Genomic DNA, 23880 nt, shown 5'->3' with positions numbered 1-23880 from the left:
ATGTAATGATTTATGTTCCTTGGGCTAGCACCTCGCAACCTTAATTGTTAGCTAACGACATATATAAATGCAATCAGGGCTTATATACCACATTAGTAAGTGTTTATACAATACACCAGGGGTCGGCAACCTTTGGCACGCAAGCCAATTTTGCCTGGCACGCGGCTGCCAGCCGGAGTCCTGGCCGCCGGCCCTGCTCAGCCCGCTGCTGGTGAGTGAATGGAACCCCAGGCCGGCAGGAGGCTGAGCGGGGCCTCTTATTTTTCAAAACAGTTCTTGCAGCTCTTAAGTAGAGTATTTGTAATTTATCAGAACCATGATTATGCCTGATACATATATTTTCTTTACCTGGTTTAATTTTAAAAGCATTTATCTTTAACTACTACAATATTAACTTTTAAAAGTTATTTCCATAAACTTTGACATAAAGCAAGCTTCAATAATGTTGGCAAACATTCCTGCCAGGCCAAATTGGAAGTCTCATCAGAGATTAAAAAAATCCACTCAACCACAGCAAGTGGATGAGTGCCATCTCATCCTTCAAAAGAATCTAAGCTTTAGTTAAATAATTTCTACCTCTTGTGGTTGCAAACAGGGGTGAAAGTAAGTTACGCCAAGTACCGGTACGGGCCGGGGGGGGCGGAGCCTTGGCCTGGGGGTCAGCATCCCCCAACCAGCTCTTTCAGGCCACCTGGCCCACACCGCCCAGGTCTCTTGTGTTGATTTAAAGGGCCTGGGGGTCCAGATGCCACTGCTGTATTAGTGCCAGCGGTGTCCGGAGCCCCAGACCCTTTTAAATCGCTGGCCCCAGGGCAACTGCTCCCTTTCCCCTCCAGCCCACCACCCATTGGAGGCTGCAGGGGTGGGGGAGGCAATGGGGCAGGGACATTAAAGCGCTACAGGGCCTTTTGCCGCAGCAGCACTTTAATGTTGCTGCGCCCCCCGGTGACCAGGGGAGAGGAGCACAGGAACACTGAAGCGCTGCCGCAGCAAAGGACCGTCCTTAAAGTGCTGCTGTGGCAGTGCTTTAATGTCCTTGCCCCTTTCGCCTCCCCTGTTGGTGGCCCTGCTGGTATGGACCCCAGCAGCACTTTAATGTGGACTGGGTATGGGCCATTGTGGGTTCTTACCGGTACGGAGTACCGGTCCGTACCGGCTGACTTTCACCCCTGGTTGAAAAGATAACTTTCCAGAGGTGAACAAAATGTAAAGTAATGCAGGTCTGTCTTCCAAAGTCAGCAGAGTTTCAACAATGCTTCTCAGAACTATCCCAGCAGCAAAAACTATGAAGCAGCAAAAACTGACCAGCCTTGTTGTTTTACTGCTGCTCTTTAGAACACTGGGTGTGTATCGAAATTGGAAAAAAAGAAAATCAGATCAGTTTCACTTTGATGCTGGTTGGGACAGATCTGAATGACACTGGAGGCAAGATCTGGACCTATTCACTGGAAAGAGGATCCAAAAATGCGGGCTAGGGAGGAGTAAAGTAGCATAAAACTTCTACTGCAACAGCTAGAAAGCTGAAACAGAGTAACTGAAGCACCCCCAAACACATGGCAGCAGCCAAGATGACTGAAAGGTAAAATAACAGAAAACCCCATCCCTTGTAATTTGGCAGGGTGAAGCAGAGTGAAGCAATGTTATCTGTCCAACAGCCGGGAGAGAGGATTTGGGGTGGAGAAGCAAAGAGAGATGCACCAAACCCCAATCCTGGAATTAGCTTTTGCTTATGCATATCAAACAGCAAGTGTATATATGACTCCAGGAACATGGAAGGGTAAGAAAACTACCACTTGAGCATGTTTTTTATCGAGATCTTTGAGATTAAGCTAAATTTTAGTGCTGCCAGAAGCAAGGCTAAAGCCCACTTAGGGAATTTAACTGTACACAGAAAGATCCAAGCCTACCTAAACTGCAAAAAACACCACCAAGAGAATTTGTTTCATGGGGGGAAAAAATTTTCTGTGACTGGGCAAGTTGGAAATACTAGTACAGCCTGGAGCCCCATCCCGCACCCTGAACTCCTCATTTCTGGTCCCAACCCAGAGCCCACACCCCCAGCGGAGCCCGCACTCTAACCCTCAATTTTGTGAGCATTCAATTTCCGCCATACAATTTCTATACCCAGATGTGGCCCTCGGGCCAAAAAGTTTTGCCACCCCTGCTATAACAAATAAAGTTACAAAAATTCAGTTAATCTAACAAGTACTTACAACTTCAGAAAACTACTGGATTTGGGCCTTAAATTTAGTAGGTCGTCAAAATGTCAAAAGCGGTGGCCCAGGGTTTCATCTTGCCTACCCAAAAATATTCACAGCAAGTACCCTCTGATACTCTAATTCTGTCTTGACTAGAATGTGCACAAATCAGGATGATGAAGGGTTTAGGGGTGGAAAATTCATCAACTTTAATTAGATGAGTTAATAGCTAACACAGCTGGAAGCAACAAAAGAAAGCCAAACAAACACAGGTTTTTAATCACAAGTAAACAATCGGAAAAATATAGGATTGTCTCAAAGGTGAAAAAACTATTTGTACATGACTTGTAACTTTCAGATTATCCTCTTAAATATTAGTGAATTAAATTTGTCTCTCTTCCAAGAAAACGAGCCACTCAACATAGAGCAGAAGACATCATGAAACGGCTTTCTAGAGTTTGAATTAAACTAAATAAAAATTATAAATCCTTTTGTTTGCTGACATTACCTATGAAATAAGAGCTCAAATGCAGAAGCATCTGAATACCTGTTACAGGGTAAGCATCTCTCTGGAGTGTGATGAATGAATTACAATCAATCTGATTTAGTATTTTCTCTGCAGGGTCTGTTAGTTGCTCAACCATAAAGGTTTTAGTATAATCAGAAAGCGGTGGCATTTCAGACTTAAAAATGTATTTTTAAAAAAAAGCAGTTTACAACTTGGTATTAATATATTCAGTCTATACATTATTTGAAGCATTTAGAGATGTGACATAAGATGACAGAATACCATAAAGACTTCAAAGTAAAAGGAAGTTATATTTGCTTTTAGAATTCATAACTATAAATGCACAATGAAATGTATCCCTTGGACTACTATTTGTGATCAATAATTCTGCTAAATTATTAGAATTATAAACAGATAGCTAAGGGTTAATGTCTCTTTCACCTGGAAAGGGTTAACAAACAACACCTGACCAGAGGACCAATCAGGAAACAAGATTCTTTCAAATCTCAAGGGAGGGAAGCCTTTGTTTGTAGTTTGGGGTTTTTGCTTTGTGCTCTCTTGGGTCTGAGAGAGACCAGACATTACTACAGGCTCTCTAAGTTTCTGTTCAAATAGTAAGTAAAAACAGGCGGTTTAGGCTTTTTAATTGTTTTACTCTATTTACAATTGTGGATCTGGCTGGTTAACCTTTATATGTGTAGTTGCTGGGAATAATTTTGATTTGTATTGGTACTGGGAGGAAAGTTTCTTTCTGAGTCTATAAGATAGGACCCTGTAATATTTCCATCTTGAAGTTACAGAGATAATTCTTTACTTTTTCCTTTCTTTTATAAAAAGATTTCACTTTTTAGAGAAACCCCCTGGGAAAAATTTGATTTTTTCTCTTGTTTCACTCACTAGACTCGGTGGGAGGGGGGGAAGACGGGGGCAGGGCAGGGAGAAGATAAGAATCTCTCTGACTCTGTTTCCTTGAATATACTGTTTTGCTTCTTTCGTGGAAGGGAACGGACATACGTCTGCTGTAATATGTTATTAAAGGAGTTTGATACAGTTCGTTCTCAATGCAGGATAGCCCAGGGAGGGAAAGTCTGGAGGAAGGGGAAAGAAGGGGAGAATGGTATATTTCCTTGTTTGAAGAACCCGACAGGGATTGGGTTCTTGGGGTCCCCAGGGAAGGTTGGGGAGATCAGAGTGCCCCAAAACACTATATTTTTGGGTGGTGGCAGTGCTATCAGATCTAAGCTGGTAATTAAGCTTAGAGGAATTCATGCAGGTACCCAAATTGTGGACGCTAAGGTTCAGATTTGGGAATTATACCTTATGACAATTAACTTAGTAATGCTTATGACAATTAACAATAGTAATGCTTTTAGAAGAAAAGGAATGTTTAAAATATGCTAACTCACCAAATACAAAATTTTAATGTTTTTAGAAATATTGGTAAAATGGGTAATCAGCTCTCTTTACCCACCAAATCTCATTTTTCCTTCTTTTAAACACAATTCTATTCTAAAAAGTGACTCGATAAAAATCAACATTTTGTATTGCATGAGGATGTCAAGGATTTCCGTAACACATTTACTCAATTTACAAATAGGAAAAAAAACAAACAAACAAGCAAAAAACCATAAGCGCCAGGCTTGTAAACTCAGCCAAGCTTTATTCTTTCCTTTTAATGTGACTTGTCACAAATAATAAAGTATCTGCCCACATTTATAACTGGGTAACTCCGCTGGACCTGCAGTTATAAACTTGGCTAACAAAACATTTTCAACAGAATTAGCGAGAATAGAATCCAGCTCATTCTCCCATACTTGTGCTGACTTGGTAGTACTAGGGAAGAGTAGAACAGGCTGTTTCCACAATGCAAGGTAAAAGTGGTGCAACTATCATTTTTTTCATGACAAAGCAATAGAAATTTAACTATTTTTCACTTTAGGAGATGACAATAAAATGTCTGGCATCAGGAAAAAAATGTTATTCATACTGTACATCTAATCTTAGCCATACTTCATAATTTAATTATATTAAATCATACTTGTAACAAAAAATTTAAATTTTAACTCTGCTATTATAACTCATAGTACAAGTGAGATACACAAGTAGCTTAAAAGCCTATAAAAAAAATACACACCTCAATACTGCTGCAAAAAGTTTCTAAACATGTTCGTTTAATAAACATGGAAATAATTGAGGTTATGTGACTTTGGGCTCAGTAATGAATGATCCACTGAAACAACTCAAGAAATCCAAATGATGGAAAGCTGGAAAGGAAAAGGAGACTAAATCAGATCATTTCATGATGAGGAGATATGCTCTGGGGGCTAGGAAGTCTGCCACCAGCAAAAAAATCAGAGTAAAATTACTATTTCATCTGTACAACCAAGAAAAATGTTTTCTGCTGAAAACAGTAAACATGCAAAAAGATAAATACTCTTTCTAAATCTTATTTTGGAAAAGCTGTGATTTATACAAGGATATAAACCCAATATTTTCAGACTACTAGCATTTTGTCTTGTAATGAATTACTGTCAAAAGCAAAAAAGTAAATTAGTTACTGTGCAGTACATTTACAGTACTGGGTTAACTGTGGACCTTTTCTTCATATGGAAGAAAACCACCATAAGAGCTGTTATTACCGAAACTTTGCAACCTCCAAGGGTAGGCGGTACTTTTTTTGTTCTATCTTTTTTACAAATGGGGGAAATAAAGACACTGGCCTTTTCTATACTGGAAGTTTGCAGCAGATAAACTGAATTGATTTTAAAATCCATCTAGCCAAAAAAAGTCCAAACTCTTCATGCAGACAAATTTAAGCAGCCCAAAACCTTGGTGATACTGATTTAGCATGAATTAAACAAAGTCAATAATACATACCAAAAAGCTACCTTAAAAGAACACTATTAATGTTACAAAGTCAAGTATTCAGAAGTCACAAAATACCAGAATCAAGGTTTTCTGTGCAACCTTAATTAGGTCCCCTTGTGCACAATTACACAATCACATACCTTTTTCTACCAGCCACCTGATTCAGTCAGTGTACAGGATTGACACAATGACCAACTATTCAATATTTTTGTTTTCTCCTCGCTGTTCAGTATGTGTCCCCATGACTTATTTACTGCACACTATTCAAATCATTCTCTGAAGAATGAATTAATTTACAGTATGATCTCAAAAGCCCACAAGAAAAGTACAGACTCCAGACATACTACAAATGTGTGAAGTAAGAACAGTGGAGATAAGCGAGCTAATTTTTTTTTGTTTTGTTTTTATTACTCCTTGAAACTAGAGCTTGGAGTTCAGGAGACTATTACATCAAACTATTTAGTCAGATGACCAAAATAAATATGAAAAAGCCTTTCCTGTGGTTATTATTATTAAATCACCTCTTGAACTAAGGGTCTGATCCTGCAAATCCTCAATCATCCAGGTAGAACCCTTGACTTCAGTGAAACTAAATTAATCTTGGTTAAGGAATATTAAAGTGTATAAAGGCTTGCAGGATCTTAATGTTTGCATACCTTAATCAGCAAAACAGTTATGCTGATTTTAAATTTGAAGTGAAATATTTATTTCTTCAGTAGTTTGTGAAAAAAAATTCCGATGCCAAAAACAGACCACTGGTCTACCAAGTTCAATATCCTGTCTTTGGCAATGACCCTATCCCCATTTTTTCAGAAAAATGCAAAAAAGCACCCTGCTTGGTGTTAAATATCATTTTATGTGTAGGGTAGAAAATGCTTCTCTCTGATCTCAGTTGCCTAGGATCCTACTTATGCCTTGAAGTAGTAGTATTGATATGCGCTGTAACTTTTTAAGCCACACCTAGTTTCACTGCTTTCTTTATGCAAGTAATTAAAAAACAACAATCAAGTTCTTCTTTTCACAGTTTGCAATACTCTTTAAATGTTAAACTACTGGAAAAAGTGTAACTCAGGTCATGTCTTCAGTGAAAAAAAAAGCTGTTTGTTTTTTTAGGATTAGATAACAAATGTGCATTAGCTATCCCACTGTAAAGTCCTAGCAGAGACAAGCACTATAGTTTTTATGGAAATTAGCTAGGTGAGGTCAACCACAGGGGGGGATATAGCATTGACCTTGCCTAACTAGTTCACAGTAAAAGCTACAGGGGGGTTGATATCATATTAGCTATCCCATTGTAAAATCCTAATACTTTAGTCATCCTGTGGTAAAAATAGCACTCGTACATGCACACCTTTTCTGGTACAGTGAAAACAAAGCAGCAGATTTGATCTGGCCCATTTGATGTATTTGAGTGGCCCATCTGACAAATTTAGATCTTACAAAATCTAAGCTTCCATTATATTAAAAGAGTCTAGCCCTCATGATTGCAAAGATAACCTTTCAAATATGAACAAAGGGCAGACAGCCTGAAAAGAGAGGTATGAACTTCTCTGTCCTTTCTTAATGGGGTATGAAATCTAGTTACACTTTTTAAAATGTTGGCTTTAACTATTTAATTGCTTATTTTAGCGGATGGAATGGAGGCGTAGTCCAACTTGGGAATTACTATAGGGAAGCAATTGCACAGGGGAGAACAGAGGGGACAATGAAAGAGAAGCAAAGCTGTTATTTAACAAAGCACTGAAATTCAAGTAGTAACAAGTGCAAGCATTCAAAACAATTACATAGAAAATAAAATTATAACACGCATTCTAGATCTTAGACTTAATTAACAAAATACTCTCATGTCTTCTAGAGTATCGCTCACCCAAAATCCTTGCAGCATTTTACATCCAGGTTGCCTGTAACTTTCATTCCATGAGACAAGCACACTATCAGTTTGCCTCCTTGGTGAAGGATCCCATATGTTTCTTTGCACTCCAAGATATACCATAACAATCCTTTGCCTCTATTCACAAAAGGAAGACACACACACACACACGCGGGCTGTTTGTTTCACCCTGTAAGTTTCCTCTTGTGTTCACAGTCTTTCATTCTGCTCCTAGCTCCCTATGACATTATAGGGCATAGGATACACAACACACAAATTACCAGACAGGGAGATAAGCATCTGTTACATCCTGACTGAAATATTTCCGAGGGATGTCATCTCCTGATTACCTGTCTTAACTCCAAGACCTTAAGAACCTAATTTTCAGTATAGATACATAACTCCTTAAATATCATCCATACACACATTTTGCAATACTTATAACATCCAATGGGCTACTGGTTCTTGGTAAAGACTTCACATGACATCCTTCAGTGAAGAATTAGGCATATATCTGACCCAGGGGATCTCTGTGAAAACCCTATGCACTCCCTATGCCTTCTGCTAGTTGGCACCAAGGGCCCCTGGGACACACGTTCCTTAGTGGAACAAAGACAATATGCATAATTAAGTATTACACTCGGCTTCAGACAAAAATTAATAATTGAATATGACCATCTTCAAGTATAAAAGTTTGACACTTTTGTTGTAAGAGGAAAAAAATAATTCGGCATTGATTCCCCTCCTCAATTTTTAATTAAGCTGAAATCAACATGGCTGGTTTGTTTAAAATCCTTGCCCTATATATAATAGAATATGTAGGTATGTCTATGAAGTACAGAGCATGTATTCAAGTAATTTCACTATTTATTACAAAGAAAACTAAAGTTTTAATGAAAATAATTTTTTAAAAAGTTGTAATAGCCACAAGAATTCAGCCATCACTTACATAGATAGCTAAGAAGTTGAAGGAAGTCAATACTGTATCTACTGACTTAACTGCAATTTTTTTTGATAGACAGAGAGAAAGAGAGCAAACACACACAAAAACTATGTTAAAAGAATACTAAGTTTGCATAGTCAAGCACTCAAAGGTTAAGAAATGCCAGAATTAAGACTGCCTGTGCAAACTTCTTTTTGGTCCCTTGTGTATATGCAGTATGATACAGTGTCTTCAGAACTATGGGTAGTCACATAGATGAGCCCATCTAATCAAACTGCCAAAAATTCACTTTAGAAAGCAATAGTGGTGAATAGTTTGTAGGCCCTTTGAATTTTTATGAACTTTTGGTATTTTTTTCCAATACATTTTCCACAGGAAAAAATTTAATTTTTTCCTTGGTAGTCCAACCATCCACTGTTGATATTCATCTCTTCAACAAAATTGTGTATCTGCACAAAATGTCAAAGAGTATCTCCTGAGTAGATCTTGCAAAATGCATAGTTTGGAAAAAAATGTATTTCTAGTAACTTTCAGCAGTTAATTGTTATAGGTGAAAATTCATGCATAAACAGCTGCAAATGGAGGAAATTTGTCGCTCCTCCTCTTGCATAAGAGGGATGGTTTTTGACAATGGTGACGTTTGTTCCTTGTTCTCTGTTCCTTATTTTAGTACAGAATAGTGTACCATATTGTAGTATCCACTCCTGATATGTAGTTCGCAATTCCTTACTCAAAGGCCAACATTATTTTAAAATATTTCAATGCAAGATTAAATTTATAGAAATATCATCAAATGTATGTGATAAGTAATTAGAAATTCAGATTTTTATTACTTAAATCAAGTAAGGAACTGGGGGCAGACTGACTTCACATGATGAAACAACTCTCGGGTCACCCAAAGTGACACATCCCCACAACCGTTAGCCTGTTTTTAAGGAGCTAGGATATGCTACTCATGACTTTAAGCTTTGTTCCTACATAATATGTTGCCATATGCCAATCACAATTTGTATATAGATTTTGAATAAGGAGCTGGGTTTTGACTGACTGTATGTGATAAAATGTGTCTTGGGTCACCACAACAGTTATGACCCCATGAGCATCCAACTGTTCTGAAGGAAACGGAAACATGCCACTTTGCCACCCGAAGGTTTGTTCTTGAGCAAAATGCTGCAAAATGTAACATCCCTACCCCCTTCCACATGGAACATAGAATATGAATAAGGAAATGGGTTTTGACTGGCTGTATGTGAAAAAAGTCTTGGGTCACCTCAAGTGACAAATCCCAGTGACCATCAGACTGTTCTGAAGGGAGGACGACATGCTACTTGCTAACCAAAGTGGGTGGAGCTTCACTAGATGGCAGCATATTGCTCAAGAACAAAGCTTCAGGTCAGCAAGAGGCATGTCCCAGCTCCTTCAGGACTTCAGGCTTAGCAAGCAATCAGATGATGCCCCAAGGGGAGAAGGAATTATAACCATTTGCTCTATTTATAAAGCTCAAGAGCCCTTTTCCTGTAAATGATTTATCTTATGATAAAAATGACCTTTTACTTTGGAAGCAGTAGGAACTCGTACTAGAGAGATGGGAGGGCCATTCAAATATCCAGGTGAATAGATTAGATAGGTGCTGTCAGCTGTTTAACGTATTAGATATAGTTGAGCATGATTATATTTAGGAGTTAGACAAAATTACAGTTGTGATATTAAACTCAATGAAGTCTCTATTTGTGCATGTGTAACTTTATGTGAAAATTCAAACAAGAGTTCTGTGCTTCAAGCTCTAACATTTGCACATAAACATATTAGTACTCAAAAGTTCACACCCAAGTATTTAAATATGCAAAGTTGTGAGCAGACCAGTGAAGAAACTTTTTGAAAATATGGTTCTTTTTTTTAAAGGAATTACATTAACCTCTCTTTGTTTAGACTCTTTCTGGTCAACTTACTAATGTAAAACCAATGAACTCTAATCTGCAGCTGGACAAACAATCCACCATGGGAGTTTCACATACTCATCTTAATTAGACTGTGAAACTAATTCCCCGTTAACCAAATATACTTTAATATCTCACAAACTAAGCAAGCTCATTTGAGTTTTGAATTTAAGGAGCTCTAAAACATACAAGCCAAGCCAATCATAGGATCAGTCTTCAGATATGTTATTGAGACCCAGTGTACTGACTACTATTTAAACATAAAAGTAATGGTCCCTGCCCCCCCCTCATATTTTACAGTGTAAGCTCCAACCTTTTTTCTGATTATAATGTGGGACTTCATTGAGGCTTTGTGTCCAAGAAGTCAATTACAGGATCAGGGCCTAACTCAAACACTACTTCTTTATTATAGGTGGAGCAGATTCCCTTAACTACTGGAAAAACTACCACTTCCCATCATAAGACACATATTTAGTTACTTATAACTTCCAAACTAACTGGTCAGACTGAAATTTTCTATGCCTCGGGCTGTTTTTTTAATGTAAGGTTTAAGGTAAAACTGTGCAGCAGTTTGGGAGAACATTCTGAGGAAAAGCCATTCTTTTGCCTTTGTTAAAGTCTTATAAACATTTCGCTGAGAAGCTGTAAGGCCCCCATGTTTGCGCTTGACTTGATATCTGACAGGGGGCTGGGGGTGGGAATTAACCTAGTTTCAAAGACGTGCCTTTTACCATCTCAGTTAAAAAATCATCCAGATTGGACCAAGCTATAAGCCTCTGAAACTCAGAGGTCACACATGTTCAGTAGAGGTTTGTGAGAGGCTAGAAGTATTATGCAAATAATCCATCTACACCAAGCATCTTTCTTCCCTGTAACCGTTCCTCTCAACAGCCACTGTGGCATGGGGCACCAGAAATGAGAGCCCAGAGACTGCCTCTCTTGTGCTCCTGATGCATTTTCTATCTCCTCAAACGCCCAGGCAGCATGGAGGAAGAGGGAGATAAGAGGCAGAAGAGCAGACATGAGCAGGAATTGGTAGAGAAGTGGGAAAAGAAGGGAGGGTCAGGAGCAGGAAAGTTTAACCACTCAAGCTAAACCCCCTCCAGAAGCTGGAATTGAACACAGTATTCCTGAGTCTCAACATTCCTCTGTGTCAGTAAGACCAGCCATGAAACTCACTGGCAAAGCATGCCAAATCCCTCTCTAGTGGGTAGTACAGAGTATGCCTACACAGCAATTTAAGCCACAGTCTGAGCCCAGGCTCAAGCCAAACCCCCTTTGCTTTCACACAGAAAATGAGCTAACCCAGGACCCTGTAAAGTCCGAGCCCATGTTAATCTGGGACCTAGGGTCTGAGCCCTATTGCTTTCCTGTGTGCATGCGGCCCCAGGCTGACTCAGGTCCCAGAAGTCCTTCAGATTTATCCCAGAGTTCCTGCTCCCACATAACCAGCACTGCAGGCAGAGAGCACAGTGGCCAGAAGTGCCATTACTGCCTGGTTGAGTGCACCTCCTATTCCTGTTCCTCTCACGGCTATGGCTCCTCCTCACTGCCGAGTGAAGCTTGCCCAGAGCATGGAGCCAAGGAGGAGACAGCTCCCAGTTGCCAGGATGCTGGGGGTCATCCCTCCACCAGCAGAGAGCTCTCCTGTTGCCTCTCCCTGCAGGGCAGCTGCTTGGTCCCCACTCCACTCTCTGGCCCTTGCTACCAGGCACCCTCTGCCATTCATGGGGCTACATGTGCAGGGATGCCAAGGCAGAATGGACTGTCGGGGCGGTGAGTGGGAGCCAGCCCCAAAACTTCCCCGCAGCCTCCTGTGGCGGAGGCTCTGGCTCCTCCTTGCTGTGGGGAAGTTTTGGCACTGGCTCCCACTCGCTGCCCTGACAATACACGGAACCCAGGTACCCCTGGGAGCAAGGGCCAGAGAGCAGAGCAGGGACCAAGTGGCTGCCCTGCAGGGAGGGGGAGCAGCAGAGCTCCCAGCTCAGCATAGCCAGGGAGGGATGACTCCAAACATTCTGGTTGCTCCCCCTCCCTGCAGGGCAGCTGCTTGGTCCTTGCTCTGCGCTCTACCCCTCCCCCCCCCCCCACAGTGCTGCTTGTGCAGGGGTGCCCAGGCTGTGTGAGCTGTCAGGGTGGTGAATGGGAGCCAGCCCCTCAACTTCTCTGCAAACTCCCAGGGATCCCTATTCCCTATCTTCCCAGGTATAGCAGGGGCAGGGATAAGGGATCCTCAGGATATATTGCCTTAGACTGAAGCAAAAAAGGAACCCAGCTTAAATGAAAAAAAGGAATTAAAAAGATGCTGGTGGCATTTTGCCAGCTGGGTAGCAACATCTGGTTGGTGTTCTGATGTGGCAGCTAACCCTGATCTGAGCTGGATTAATTTTCAAGTTTAAAATGTAGTTGCCCTAGTCCACACAGAGCCAGGATTTTGGCATTCATGAGGCAGATAGGAGAAGGATCAGGAAGTGGGGTTGAGTGATTTGGTCACGAGACTTTTCCATTTCCACTTGGATCACTGTGGCTTCAATTCTTTTTTTTCCCCCTCCAAATAAACACATACCATCTTTATATACATGATACATTTCTATTTAATGCATCTGAACCAACTCTCCCTCCAAGCACTTTGGCCAAGTAATAAGTATGTTGGATAGCAAAAAAGTAAAGAAAGAAAACTATTTAGACAAATCCAAGGTTTTCTTTAGCCCAGGAGAGTGAGCTGAGATAATAAAGAGGCTCAGATCCTACTTGCTTTGTTCATGTGAGTATTTCTGTTGAAGGAAATACAACGTATCTGAGCAAGGACTAAAACCAGGACTTCAGCATTTGGCATTATAAGAAGATAAGGGATCGGGAGGGAAGGGTGCTGCACCCCAACCAGCAGGTCCAGCTTCTAAGCAGTCGGGCCACGCGGCTCCATTGACTAGCAGCCACTGGAGGTAAGTCTGCCCCCAACCCCATGCCCCAGCCCTGAGTCCCGCCCCCACCAACATGGTACACTTTCCTGCACCCCAAACCTCTCATCCCAAACCCCAGCCCAGAGCCTGCACCCCCAGCTCAGAGCCCTGACCCCCTCTCACATCCCAACCTCCTGCCCCAGCCCAAAGCCCCCTCCTATACCCTGAACCGCTCATTCCCCGCTCCACCCTACTGCCCTCACCCCTACACTCCAACCTTCTGCCCCAGCCATGAGTTCCTCCCACGCCCCAAACCCCTCATCCCCAACCCCACTGGGTCACTGGTATCAACAATTTTCTTCAACTGGGTGCCCAGAAAAAAAAAAAAAGTTTGAAAAACACTGATCTAGATTACAGTTTGTGGCTTTACTGTAATTTGAGTTACCTGGTAACCAACTGGAGTTAACCAGCACCTTAGTAAATGCTACTCCAGACACTCAACTCAAGTTACAATAAGACCATAAATTAGTTTAGACGTATCCTTTCTTCTCGCTTGCACTTTTTCCTGTTCTCCAGATTATCTTTTTAAGAGGGAAGTGCAAAATTGAAAAAAGAGAAACCAAATTTGTTTTATAGCCGTCAGTGTAAAATATCTAGCTTGGCAGTTGTCTTTCTAGACTCCAACTAAAAAATTAAACTTCAATATTCCTGAAAAAAAAAAACATTATGAGCTAAGAAAGACTGTACCATTGTTTACTACTCTTTGGAATTGTCACAGAAGAAAGAATGGATGTCAGAGCACTGATTAGCTCAGTGCATCTGCCAACATCTGCAATACTTACTACCAGTCTGAGGAGAAGGAAGAAATATGAAAGAGCCTAATCAATAGCCACAAATAGACTACATCCAAAGGTTCTCGGAGTTTTCCTTCCTTCAATCTCCCCTCCATTTTTTGCCTGTCTTGTCCCCAAATCAACTGTAGTAAACTTTTCTCTTGAAACCATTTATTAATTGAATTGTGACAAGTTACACACTATGGGCTGCACTGAAGTCAATGGAAGTTTTGCCATTAACTTCAACAAGGTCAGGGTTTCACCCAGTGCTTTTAATATCCCTAGGGAAAAAAAAAAAACCCAAACAAACCAAGCATCTTAGCATTACAGTAAAAAGAGTTTAAGCTAAAAGCTACTATATAGCTTTTTTCATCTAGTTAAAATGAAGCCCATCTACATGACAGTGATCAATTTTCAATCACTTATCTCTCTGGCAATCCCCAATCCAGGGGTTTTCAACCTTTTTCTTTCCGAGCACCCCGCCGCCCGCCATTTTTCTCCAGGTCTGGCATTAGGGATAGCAAGCAGGGCAATCTCGGGGCCTGACACCACAGGTGGCTCTGCAAAGCTAAACTGCTCAGGCTTTGATTTCAACCCTGAGTGGCAGAGGTCAGGCTTCAGCTATCTTCCCTGGCTGCAGCAAGCCCCCCTGCTCTCTGGTTTATTTTGGTCGACCCCCTGAAACCTGCTCCTGGGTCCACAGGGAGCCCTACATCTGCCCTTAGACCCCCCAGGCCAGTGTTTTAAAAACACTTAACTTTTTTTAAAAAATCCTTCATCCTCTCTTGCTATGTGAAAGACCCACACAAACAGGAAGAAAAAGCAATTGATTATATAGAGAAGCAGTGAAACTACTAACAAGACACAAACAGTTCTCAAATGCACAAAGCACAGAAACTGAAAAGAACAAAAAAAAACTTCTCTAATCTATTAGTGATCTTACTTTTCTTCACAAGTATAAAGTTTCAAAGGGAACTATTATTTTAAAATGTACTATTTTTCCCTCTAAATTAATCTTGAAAACAGCAAGTAAGAAGTTATTTTCTGTAATTTACCATTGCTTTTTATGACAAAAAGTTAAACTATATAACACATGCAAACATACTTTCACAGGTTCTGCTGAGTTGACACCCTCCTTATTCTAAGCCCATTTGGACATGATGCCTTAGCCTTGTTGCTTGATAACTGAAGTTAAGAATTATAAACGCAGTAAATTCTGAACATATGTAAGAGAGTGGGAAACAAATAAAACAAGAGCTATGCATAACAAAACAGTGCCTGTTTCCAGATTATTTTTTTAATTGTTTACTGATTCTCAGACACTATAATCATCAGGGTACATCAGCTGAGCTTATAGTTCTTACCCAACCATAACAAAGAAAAAGCTATGGTGTGCATCCCACCTTCTCTCTTATTTTTGGCCTTACTGTTTCTACAAAGAAAGATTTTTTTTCTGTTGTATTTTATTTTGAAGATAACAGGAATGTCAGGTTATATTTTCTGGTTTTGCTGGAGAACTTGAAGAATTTTAAGGATGTGGTATATAATAAATAATGAATACTATAGAGAAGGTAGAATTACTATAAATATTTGATCTTTCCCATAATAGGAGTAAGGGGAAATTCAATGACACTGAAAAGCTGCAAGTTTAACACACATAGAAAGGAAGTACTTTTTCTATACAGCACTTGGTTAGCCTGTGGAATGCCATATATCAAGGAAGCAAAGAGCTTAGCATGATTCAAAGAAGGATTGGCTATACAGATAAGAACAGAGATAGAATAGCAAAGATTAAAAAAAGAACCAAAATTAATAAATCAAGAGTCTGGAAGAGATAAATGCGCATGCTTCAAGACATAAACCAGCTCCTAACTGGTAGGGTTGGGAAGAAACTTTCTTTGTGGGTAGGTTACTCCATAACTCTCTACTTGTATACTTTTCTCTGACAGTATCTGGTAGCGGCTAAAACAGAATACTGAATTAGATGGACCACTGATCTAATCCAGTCTGGCAAATCCTATGTTCCTAAAATATTGCTTCCCTTCCTCACTGGCTTGGTGCATCTGATGTCATAATCCTACCAGGTTCCCTGTCATAATCCTCCTTTTCCTGGAAGACTTGACAGACTAGACTTGAATTTCTAATTAAAAAAATGTAAAGCCCTTTTCAGGCCTTATATTAAACATGATTAGGCTTGGAAGTGTTAGATTTTATGATTAAATGTTGGTAAACACCTGCGTGCATATGAAACTATCTGATGAGAAAATATTTCCATCAATAATAAAAATTTACAGATAGGCAAAGTAAAAAAAAAAAGGTTCCTTGAGAACTTATTAGATGTAATCATTATTGAATAATTAGTCTGACAATCCTATAATTTCCTGCAACTGTGAATATTTTAAACTTTTCTTTGCATCAGTTGAAAATGAACACTGATATTATCCATCAAAATCATAAAAAAACAAAAACTGATTTCTGCCGAGCCTATACATAATAATGAAGTGAAAAAGGACAAATCTTCCTACCCCCTTTTTGCAAGTCACTTTACAGTAGAATTAAAGTTTACAGAATAATACAACAAAGTTTCTCTTGCATCTATATTCCTGTGGAATTTTTTCAGTAAGATAATCAATGAGCAGTTTTGTCCCAAATCACAAGGAGGAACCTTCCATTAAGTTTTCCCCTATCCACCTAGACGATGAACTATTAAGTGGTATGTTAGCTTTAAAATATGCTACTTGCCAGTAAAATATGTTCAAATCCTAAACAATTACTAATCCAACCTGATAATGTTGTAGGTGAGGGTTCTGTGGCACAATTTCCAGCATCCATGGTGCTTAACAATGTTCTTCAGAAGCCTTCAGTACCTTTATCATCTAAAACATTCTTCATGGTCACCACTGGTAAACTCAATAAAGGAACAGACCTCTCAAAAGATATGGTGGGTCATAAATGACAAACACAATGTTCTATATATTTCAAGAAGTATATTTCAAAACAGAATATGGTGTCAACTGTCTTATAGAAAATGTGTTGAATTTAAAAACAAGTCAAAGATTTTTAAATATTTATCTTTTCCAGCTTCAGAGCACTATTATACATTAGTCCTCACAACATATTTGTGTAGTAGATATTATCCTCATTTTAGAAACAGACAAATTATGGAAAACCAATTTTTTCTTTACACTGTATCTATTTAAAGATCATATGTGATAAAAAGTGCAATATACAAAGACTAGAGTATACATGAAAGAGGAAAAATATGATGAGAGGAAAAGCAACTTTCAACGGGAATTATAAACCTCAATCCAGTTAAAAACAAAAGCAATTTACAAAGTTTTCTATTTACTATTTCTATTGACTAATGAAAAAATTCTGCACTACAAAATGAATCAAGCAATTCTTCTGAACTGTGTGTGTGTGTAGTTTGTCTGTTCAACAATGATGTTTTCATGCTCCTTTTTCTCTCTTCTGAACTACTTAAGGTCCTAAAACTGTGATAGTAGTAAACAGTACTTGAAAATTTACCTGACATCTATTTGCCAGAGGCAGATATGAAAGAAAGAAAGAAAGAAAGATTTCCACCACCCTCAAGTCCTGGAGTAGTAACTTAGCTACAAGCCCAACCCCTTCTCAACATGAGCAGATGGATCTGAGGATCTCTGCCATGGTGCTGTACCTAGGTCCTGCTTGGGAATTATTTTTCACATCTGTCTCTGGTTAGTAGGCGCTGGATGAACATGTAGCTCCAGTAGCCTCTAGCTGATGGAAAGAAGCAGGACTGTTTTGTTTCGTCTCTCCCTTCCACCCCACAGCTTCCTGGCGGTTTCCAATACTTTTCACCTCCCCATCCTCTTTTTTTTTCCCCCCTTTTCCTTCCTACCTTCTCCCTTTTCCCATAGTTGTAGTTCATGCCTCTGCTGCTCATAGCTTTCCAGAAGCAGTAACAGTGTAACATTGACAGCATACTTAATGTCACTGCTGTCCATCCTGTTTTGAATAACAGAGGTGAAACTGAGCAGATTTCTGTTAGTTTCATGCTGCTACTATTGGACAAAGCTATGAGTGTTGGTACTGAAGAGGTCTATCCGCACTCAGAAGAAAATATATTACACTAATTTTTTTTAAATTAAAAATTAAATTCTGCAGAATCTGATGGCTTAGGACTCCATGTTTGCTAGGAACAATTTCCACTTGCCATTGGAGAGTGTATTTTTCAAAGTTCTAGCAAAAGATGTAACTACTGGTATATCAATTTCCAACTGTATTTTCATGGACTTCTTGATATCACATCCATTTTTAGCTCACTCACATAATGCAACATAAAGCTTGCAGAGACACACATCCTTTTGCTACAGTATATCCAACTTGCCTTGGAATGAGACCATTTCCCCTATTCTCCAAGGGCTATGCTTCAAACACAAGAACAATCTACACCCTAATGCTACAGACCCTTACAGATGTGAGTTGTCCACCTGACATCAGTGGGACGACTTCACATGCACAGAGCACATGAAAGTGTATGAGGGGCCTTACATTCTAATAATTCCAAAACCATGTTATCCTATCCAAGCTACAACAGATGCAAATTCTGCGCTTCCAGGCAACAGTATCCTGGTGTAGATGGATTTTATACAACATCAAACTAATATTAGGCCATTCATTTTCATTTTAAATTCTACTGTTAAAAAAATGTAAGCATGTAGTGCCATCTACTTGTGAAACTTCTAGCAGATTTATTTATATTTAGGATAAATCTGAAGTTGTGTGCCTTCAAGTTTTGCTTTGTTTTTTGTTCAAAGTTGAATAAAATACTTAGCACTCTGATTTTTCCTCCAGCAATCTCAAATACAATAACTGACATATTTTAGGCTATGCTTTTTCTTTGGTTGTAAATCTCGGTTAAATTAAAAAATCAAGCCAAGTATGAAAAGAAAACACACTAATAGTATTAAACATGTTTTATTTAGCATGCACACTACAACTAAAAAAAGAATCATGGTAAATGACTTAATACAAGATACTAGCAGTAATCTTTAAACTAACACCCAAAGCAAATATCAAATTCTTGTTCTAGCAAAAAAGACAACAATGGAATTTTGTTGCCAATATTAAACTCTAGCACTGAAAACATCAGGGAGTCTTCTGCACATCTTCCACCACAGGAACAAGTTCTCAACTAGAACTACTGGAACAGGGAAGGGATTAATAAGCACCCAAGTATGTTCACCCTCTTTCAGGAGGCCTTTCCAGCATATTTGTCTAGTTAGTAGCTGGCCCTTTAAATTTCAAAGGGCAGGACACCCAACTGCAGCCCAACCCCTAAGTGCTAGTTCACATCCAGTTGCTCTTGTCTAGACTGCTTCCACACGTCTTCCTAGCTGGTGAGTAACATTAGCCTCTGTTTTCCTTTTGATTTATTCCTGAGATAATGATACATCCCAGGAAAGATGCTCTACTCTTGTAAACTCCACAACCTACATTAGCTCTAGGTTTCTCTTTCCCTTAAAAACAACCACCAGCGCCAGGAAAGTAAACAAGCGAATAAACAGTAGAAATAAAATAGGCGACAAAGCCTGGACTGATCCCAAAACAAAAGGTGCCCCTCTGCACCACTTCCCAAGTGGGCGTGTCTTCTTGGCCCCAGTCACCGTCCGCTACACGCTCGCTGGGGCTGGGGGCAATGGCTGGGCAGGAGCAGACTCGCCTCCCTTTGGCCACTTCTCCCCGCACACGTTGCACTAAGGCAGATGGCAGGCGCTTAACGCGGTACTTGGCAGGGCAGCCTCCTATCCCAGCGCAGCCCCGCAGACGGGAGCGGGCCCAAGTCCCGCAGGCAGGAGCTGCCTGGAGCGGGGTGCGCCTGCCTGGAGGGGACCCATCCCGTCCCCCTGGTACTTACAGCGTGACCGTCCTGTTGGGCAACGCGTCGGGCGGCAGGACTCGGGCGAGTTCCAGGCTGCTGCAGACCACCTTCCCCTCGGCCGGGGACCTGCCGGGGCTCCTGGGGCGGCCGTCTTGTTTGCATCCCGGCGGCAGCAAGGCGCCGCCGCCGCCGAGCAAGGCGAGGAAGAGCAGCGCGGGCAGCAGCCGGGACGAGGGGCAGAGGCCCGGGCGCGGCATGGCGGGGAGCGCGGAGCCCGTTCGGGGACTCCGGAGGCGCCGCGGGAGGAGCAGGAGGAGGAGGAGTCTCCGGGCTGGGAGTCGCTGTTCCCCGCCGCCTACAGCGGCCGTGAGCGCCCCGGGGGCGGGGCCGGCGGCGGCGTTTGTGTTGCTAATGCTGCCGCCATGTGGTGCTGGAGCCGCGGCCGCGCCTTCCCCCGTCGCTTTGCGGGGTACGGAGCGGGCTTCGGGCAGCTCCCAGGGCCGGAGCGGGACTTACAGCGCCGCCCTCAACCGACACCACCGCTCCAGCGCCGGTGTTCCTCGCTCGCGGCCAAAGCGCAGGCGCCTGGTAGCTGCTGCGCAGGCGCGTTTGCTGATTGGAAGCCGCGAGCGCTCACTGCGCTGAGAGCCGCGGCTGGGGGGAGCGCGGAGGTGGTAGGAAGCCAGTGGCCAGGGCCGGAGCTGAGGGGTCGCTGGCAGCTGGAGGCGCCGGTCCGACGTTGAGTCGGCGGGTCTGTGGTGCGGAGCGGTGGCCCGGTGGGGCACTCAGGCAGTCGTGTCAGCGCCTTCCCGGTGTGTGCTGCCTCCCTGCCCTTGCTAAGCCCCTCAGACCCCCCTGCGGGGCAGCGCCATTGCCCCAGAGCAGAGGGAGGGGGACCTGCCTGAGCTCAGCTGCACGCGGTGTGGGGCAGAGGTAAGGGGGGGAGGGTCTCCCAACGTTGTGACTTCCAATCTCGTGTTCCAACGCAAAGACTTTCCTTCCTCCCCAGTTGCTTCAGTCCTGGCCTCTCCCCCTGCACCTGTCAACTCCTTACTGCTTAAGATTAAGATGAACTGTCTCTGGGGTACTAAAGTAACATTGTTTAACCCTTTTCACCTGCTCAGGGCAGCTCACTTATCTTTTCAGGGGGGATTGCAGAGTTTCGTTTTCATTCTCAGCCCTGTCTACGCATCCAGCAGTGCAGCCAAACCACTGTTAGTGCTGCTTAGCAAAGGCGCTATTCCTGTTGGTATAGGTACTCCACCTCCCTGAGAGGTGGTAACTATGTCAATGGGAGAAACTTTCCTGTTAGCATAGTGCAATGTACATCCGCAGTTTGGTGAGTATAGCTGCATCACTCAGGGCAGGTCTACACTTAAAATGCTACAAAGGTGAAGCTGCACCGATGCAACTCTACAGTAAAGACACTACTATGCTGACAGGGGGAGTAGTTAGTCCACCTCTGTGAGAGGCCACAGCTTTGTTAGCTGAAGAAGCCCTCCTATCAACATAGCGCTGTCTACACCAGGGTTAAGGTCAGTATAACTATGTCATTCAGGTGTGTGGATTTTTCACATCTCTGAGCAACGTGGTTATACCAATGTAAGTTTATGGTGTAGACCTGGCCTCAGGAGTCTATACCCCAGATCAGCGCAGTTATATCAACATATATTTGTAGTATAGACCAGAGCTTTGTATGTCATTTTGTTGGTTTCTCTTTGCTCCAGACCTTTCATCTGATCAGCTTGATTTGTGTCACTGGTCCATACTGTGCAATCAAATTTTAATTAGGTCTCCTCATTGAAATCACTAGGGAGTCCTACTGATGACGTGATCAGGACCTGTTCTCTTACCTACTCTTTCAGCTGCTGCCTTTTTTTACCACACTGCCTTTCCATGCTTCAATCACTGACTCTCATGCTGGTTCCGATCTTCCGTCCTCTCTTGTTGAAGTGGCATCATCCACAACAGAGACAAAGTATATTACCTGCGTTAGGTATATATGTGGCCTCTATTGCCATAGTAACGGATTACCTCAGAAGCCTCAATGTATTTATGCTCACAATATCCCTGTGTGGTAGAGAAGCACTGTTATCCCTATTTTACAGGTAGGGGAATTGAGGCACAGAGAGTCAATATTGCCAACCCCAGGCATTATAAAAATAGGATCCAAAAAAATCAGTGGGCTTTTAAAAAGTGTATTTTGGTTTCTTATGTCTTCTGGCTTCTTGGCCTTTTAGGTGCACTCAGGTTATGCTTTCAACCATTTCTCTGCAACCATGAGAACTAGAAATGTACTTTCATTCTAAATGAAAATTGAGATTTTCACCTAATCACTTTCCTTCAGCAGCTGGGGCTTTAAGAAAAACATCAACTACCAGGACACTTAAAAAATGATAAGAGTTGCAGCACTTATTTATGCACACACACCCCCAAGTATGACAGGTGTTTACATAACAAATACAAAGATATGGTCCCTAAGCAAGAGGTCTTATAGAGCAGCTGCTATTCTTATGTAACAGTGCTGGGTGCAGCTGGAGAGTTCAAAATCTCCTATTGCACACAGCAATGCAGAGCTGTGAATGCTGAGAAGAACAAGAAGAGCTGCCAGCTGTGGCCAGGACCAAGCTCTAGTTTGTGTTTTATTGGGTGAATGTAAAGTTAAAGTAAAACAAAAAGATTCTTTACTAAAAGCTTTCTTTGAATTAATAAGGAAATAAAGTTTGCAGACTAATTTGAGATATGACTCAGTGTTTGAGAGTGACAAACAGTAGGAGATGTGGATTAGGGCAAGATGGGACAAATAAGGTTATAATTATTCAGTTATGGTGTGTACCCAGTGTAAGCATATAAGCATGCTATTACATTCCCCCTCAGTTAACAGTATGGTATCTTACTGTTAAAAGTGGAACCTATCAGATATTTTGTGTTACTCTTGACTTCTCTTTCTACTCTTCTTATTTGTTCTATACTCTTTTTTAGAATTCTCTTATTCGTGCAGATGGGTTCAACCACTGTCCCTTGCAAATTTACCTTTTTGTTCCCCTCTCAAATACAGATTTAGGAAAGCACTTAAGCACATGTTTAAGTCCCATGGAAGTTAATGTTACTTAAGTACTTGCTTAAAGTTAAGCATATGCTTAAGTGCTTTCCTGAACTGTAGTGTGTGTATATATGTCTGATCGTAAACTTAATATGGCCCAAACTGAACTCCTTATTTTTCCTTCCACATAATCCCTACTCTCCTCATTCTTTGTCACTGTTAACAAATAACCATTATCCTTGTCACTCAGGCATCTAACCTAATGAGTCACCCATGAATCCTATTCTTTCCAGGTTGCAAACCATTGTATCTGGTTTGTCCTTTTTTCACTCTTTTTTAAAATGGCTATTGGCAATTTTTCTTTATTTTCGCACCATTCTTCCAACTCTACAACTACTAAAATCTTGTCTCCAAGATATCAAGAGAGGAGCAGACCCTATTTGAAATAAATAGTTTCAGTGTTAAAACAAAAAAGAGTTCTGGCAGCACTTCACATCCTTCATATGTTCTCACCATAGAGAGAGAGAAACAAGTGCTCACTTATCTTCACTGGTAATTTCTGTCTGTTTTGCATTCTCACTGATTCTTTATTTTGCTGACTCCTCTCCTTTTCTTTCATCAGCTCAGGATCTCACATCCCTGCACATTTTTCCTGAGCTTCTATCCCCTTCTCTTTAATGATTGTTCTCTGCTCTCTCCTCAAGGGAGTCCCTGTGCTGTCACTACCCTCAGTTTTTCTCCTTTTTACTCTTGACTGCCATAGAATCTTCCATCTACAGCTTTCCGTCCCCTCTGTTAATGGAACATCACCCACTATGTTTCTGCTTACTACAGCAGTTGCTGTTAAAAAGTAAGCATGTAGCAATAGTTAAAACTCAGCAATGTCTGCAATACTATAACTATTTGTTATCAGT

The 23880-nt window shown here is 41.3% G+C and overlaps 1 protein-coding gene across 6 annotated transcripts in view; it reads right to left on the bottom strand.

Moving 5' to 3' along the window:
• Nucleotides 1-20506, bottom strand: part of ADGRA3 (adhesion G protein-coupled receptor A3) — a 117667-nt gene extending 97161 nt beyond the window's left edge. For 2 of the 6 annotated variants that reach the window (XM_032795552.2, XM_032795545.2), the window contains exon 1: nt 19960-20506. In XM_032795552.2, coding sequence (XP_032651443.1) covers nt 19960-20180 — 221 coding nt within the window. In that variant the 5' untranslated portion in view covers nt 20181-20506. Of the gene's footprint in view, nt 1-4840; nt 4971-19959 lie in introns of all 6 variants that reach the window. The other 4 variants (XM_032795547.2, XM_032795546.2, XM_032795549.2 and 1 more) reach the window with 3 other exon arrangements.
• Between the last annotated feature and the right edge of the window lie 3374 nt (nt 20507-23880).

This window comes from Chelonoidis abingdonii, chromosome 5 (genome assembly GCF_003597395.2).
Source record: "Chelonoidis abingdonii isolate Lonesome George chromosome 5, CheloAbing_2.0, whole genome shotgun sequence".
In the NCBI taxonomy this organism is placed as follows: Eukaryota; Metazoa; Chordata; order Testudines; family Testudinidae; genus Chelonoidis; species Chelonoidis abingdonii.
This window is presented reverse-complemented; position numbering and strand designations above follow the sequence as displayed.